Raw genomic sequence first — 2,676 nt, 5'->3', positions numbered from 1 at the left:
GCATTAAGTTCTGCAGTTATTTTTGAGACAGCAGTTTTATGTTTTCAGGCTATGATCCTTTTCAGTATCCAGCAGTCTCTTCCGGTCAGCTTCAATTTTCTTTCATAATTTTCCCTATGACATTTTGTTTTTCCATACTTGGTGAATGCAGACATTGCTTTTGATACGGTTACTCTGAATGCAATAAACAAATCGCAATTTTAGTCACCTATGCTCCTGTTAAATGTGCATCAGCAATTTAATGAGTGGTCACTTGCGGTACATCTTAATTGCAAGTGTAGTCCTAGTTAGTCCTCACAAATAACCTGAATTTTCCATGCCATGAACTCGACAAGTGCGCCACAAGGTGCTGGTCCGACTGGGTTGCTTCCACAGTTGCAAATTGTATGGTTGCATTAGCATTGGCATTAATAGAGGCATAAAAACCATCCATTAAATTAATGTTTGTCTAGTTCTGCCTTGAATTTATTTAAGCTGTCAACTTCTACGACAGATGGAAGTTTGTTCCAGCTAAAGGCAAATTTCTGCACATCTATTCTACGACTGTTTTTCCTCAATTTGAATTTATGCTCCCTCAGGTTTGTAATCTGAGCAAGAGGAAGAATCTCATCAGCATTGAGCTTGCTCAAACCATTCAAGGTCTTATACACCTCAATCAGATCACCTTGCAAGTGCCTACTCTCCAGACACTGCAATTTGCAGAACTTAAGACTTTCTTTGTAAGAGCAACCTTTTGTTCCATGTTGCAGTTCTCTGCTCTGAAGAACTCAATTGGATTAGAATCTTGTGACATGTTACATTATCATTCTGGAAGCATCCATTTGCAGACAAGCACACTGCATCCATGAAAAGATGTGCCTGAAAACAATTTAGAGATAATCTAGCATAAAAATGTACTGCTGATATCAAGGGAGTTCAATGTACATCTCAGAAACACTCCGCACATCATTAAACTGCCACCAGCCTGCATTGTTGACATTTGGGAGGATCGGTTTATGGACTTATGTTTATGCTGCTTTATGCCATATGAGGGCTCACTCATCAGAGTGGAATTGTGCCTTACTGCTTTTGCTGAAAGCAGCAATGCCCAGTTTGGTGGTGGGCTGATCAGACTACTACCAAACAATGACGGAGGTTATATATTCTGACAGGAAGCATTCACACCAAGTAAAATTAACATATGATCATTGCACTACATAAGTTGTCTTATGTAAATAGCAAAACTGTCCATTCTTTTGGTATTTAGGGAATCCTTCAAAAAATTTAAATAAATCTCTTACATGATAAGTAAAATGTTACCTATATTGCAGTCAGATACATTTAAATAACATTAAACTAAAGATAACACGGTTTGTCAATATATATACGAGGTGCAATCAAAAATACTATAATAATTAATGATAGACACCAGCCAGGAATTAAACTAAAAATTTACTATACAATGAAATAATATACAATGAAATATGATGCAAATAAAATAAAACACTGATTAAATTATAGTTAAAATATAGTTAAAAACAATAAAATTAATTAAAATAAACTAGGTTAAAAGCGATAAAACATACAATCTGGAGCTTTCGGAGAACTGCCGTCTCCTTCTTCAGCATTTGATGGCCATTTGATGCTTCGACACATCCGCGAGTACCAGAAAATTAGCATAGCTGAAGCTAAACAGAAGCAGCATCTGAGATTTGCTCATAGGTGCAAAACACATGAGCTGGTTCCACATGGCTTTCGGGTGAGAATGCCTTTCAATGATGACCATCTGGGGAGAGTTACTAAGATCTATCAAAGAAAAGTTCTAAGTATTTGGATTTCTAAATTACATAATGATCTGAGAGGTATTAGAAGTCGTATTGGACTGAAGTTGGAATACATCAGTACCAATTTAACCCCAGTGCATGGTGCGTTGGTCTTGAGAGTAGTGGCAGATAAAGCAACTAGGGTTGCTGAGGTTTACAAGCGCAGGCAAATCAACAAATTTAATAGATTGTTAGAGGAATCCGTGGTGGTGCGTAACAGGGATACTGGCAACTTTATTCTTAATCTTAGTGGCAAACAATTTACTAGAGAACAGGAGGAAGTATTGAGCCTGGGTCCAAAGTTTGCTTTGGTTCCTGCCAGACCTCCCATTGCAGAGATAGCTATGGGAGTGGAAAAAGCCATCAACAAGTTACCTGTTACCCAAGCTGATGAGATACGGGTTAGGGTTGCGGCTATTTTGAGTCAGACCAGGACAGCACATTCTAATCTCAGTCATAAACATGAAAGAGAATGCTGAAGAAGGAGACGGCAGTTCTCCGAAAGCTCCAGATTGTATGTTTTATCGCTTTTAACCTAGTTTATTTTAATTAATTTTATTGTTTTTAACTATATTTTAACTATAATTTAATCAGTGTTTTATTTTATTTGCATCATATTTCATTGTATATTATTTCATTGTATAGTAAATTTTTAGTTTAATTCCTGGCTGGTGTCTATCATTAATTATTATAGTATGGAAATTCCCAGCCCCATAGGCCTGTTTCAAGATGCAATCAAAAAGTTCAAGGACTAACTATATCTTGAAGTTGTGATTTGTTGCTTCTGTTTATCTGCAGTCCATCTCAATTAAATAAATAAATTTTCTGTTTATACTCAGAGATGACCACGCATTCAGAGGAACTCACAAGATAC

General features: G+C 36.6%; 1 protein-coding gene across 1 annotated transcript; it reads left to right on the top strand.

Annotated features, from left to right (window-relative positions):
• The first annotated feature begins 1,621 nt into the window (after positions 1–1,621).
• Positions 1,622–2,281, top strand: LOC150075504 (uncharacterized). The gene has a single exon (XM_090388519.1). The coding sequence runs from the start codon at positions 1,622–1,624 to the stop codon at positions 2,279–2,281; it is 660 nt and encodes a 219-aa protein (XP_090244645.1).
• The last annotated feature ends 395 nt before the right edge of the window (positions 2,282–2,676 follow it).

This window comes from Mastigoproctus giganteus, chromosome 14 (assembly GCF_048544385.1).
Source record: "Mastigoproctus giganteus isolate SK-2022 chromosome 14, ASM4854438v1, whole genome shotgun sequence".
NCBI classification, from domain to species: Eukaryota; Metazoa; Arthropoda; class Arachnida; order Uropygi; family Thelyphonidae; genus Mastigoproctus; species Mastigoproctus giganteus.
Note: the sequence above shows the minus strand (reverse complement) of the source record. Positions and strands in the feature narration are given on the sequence as shown.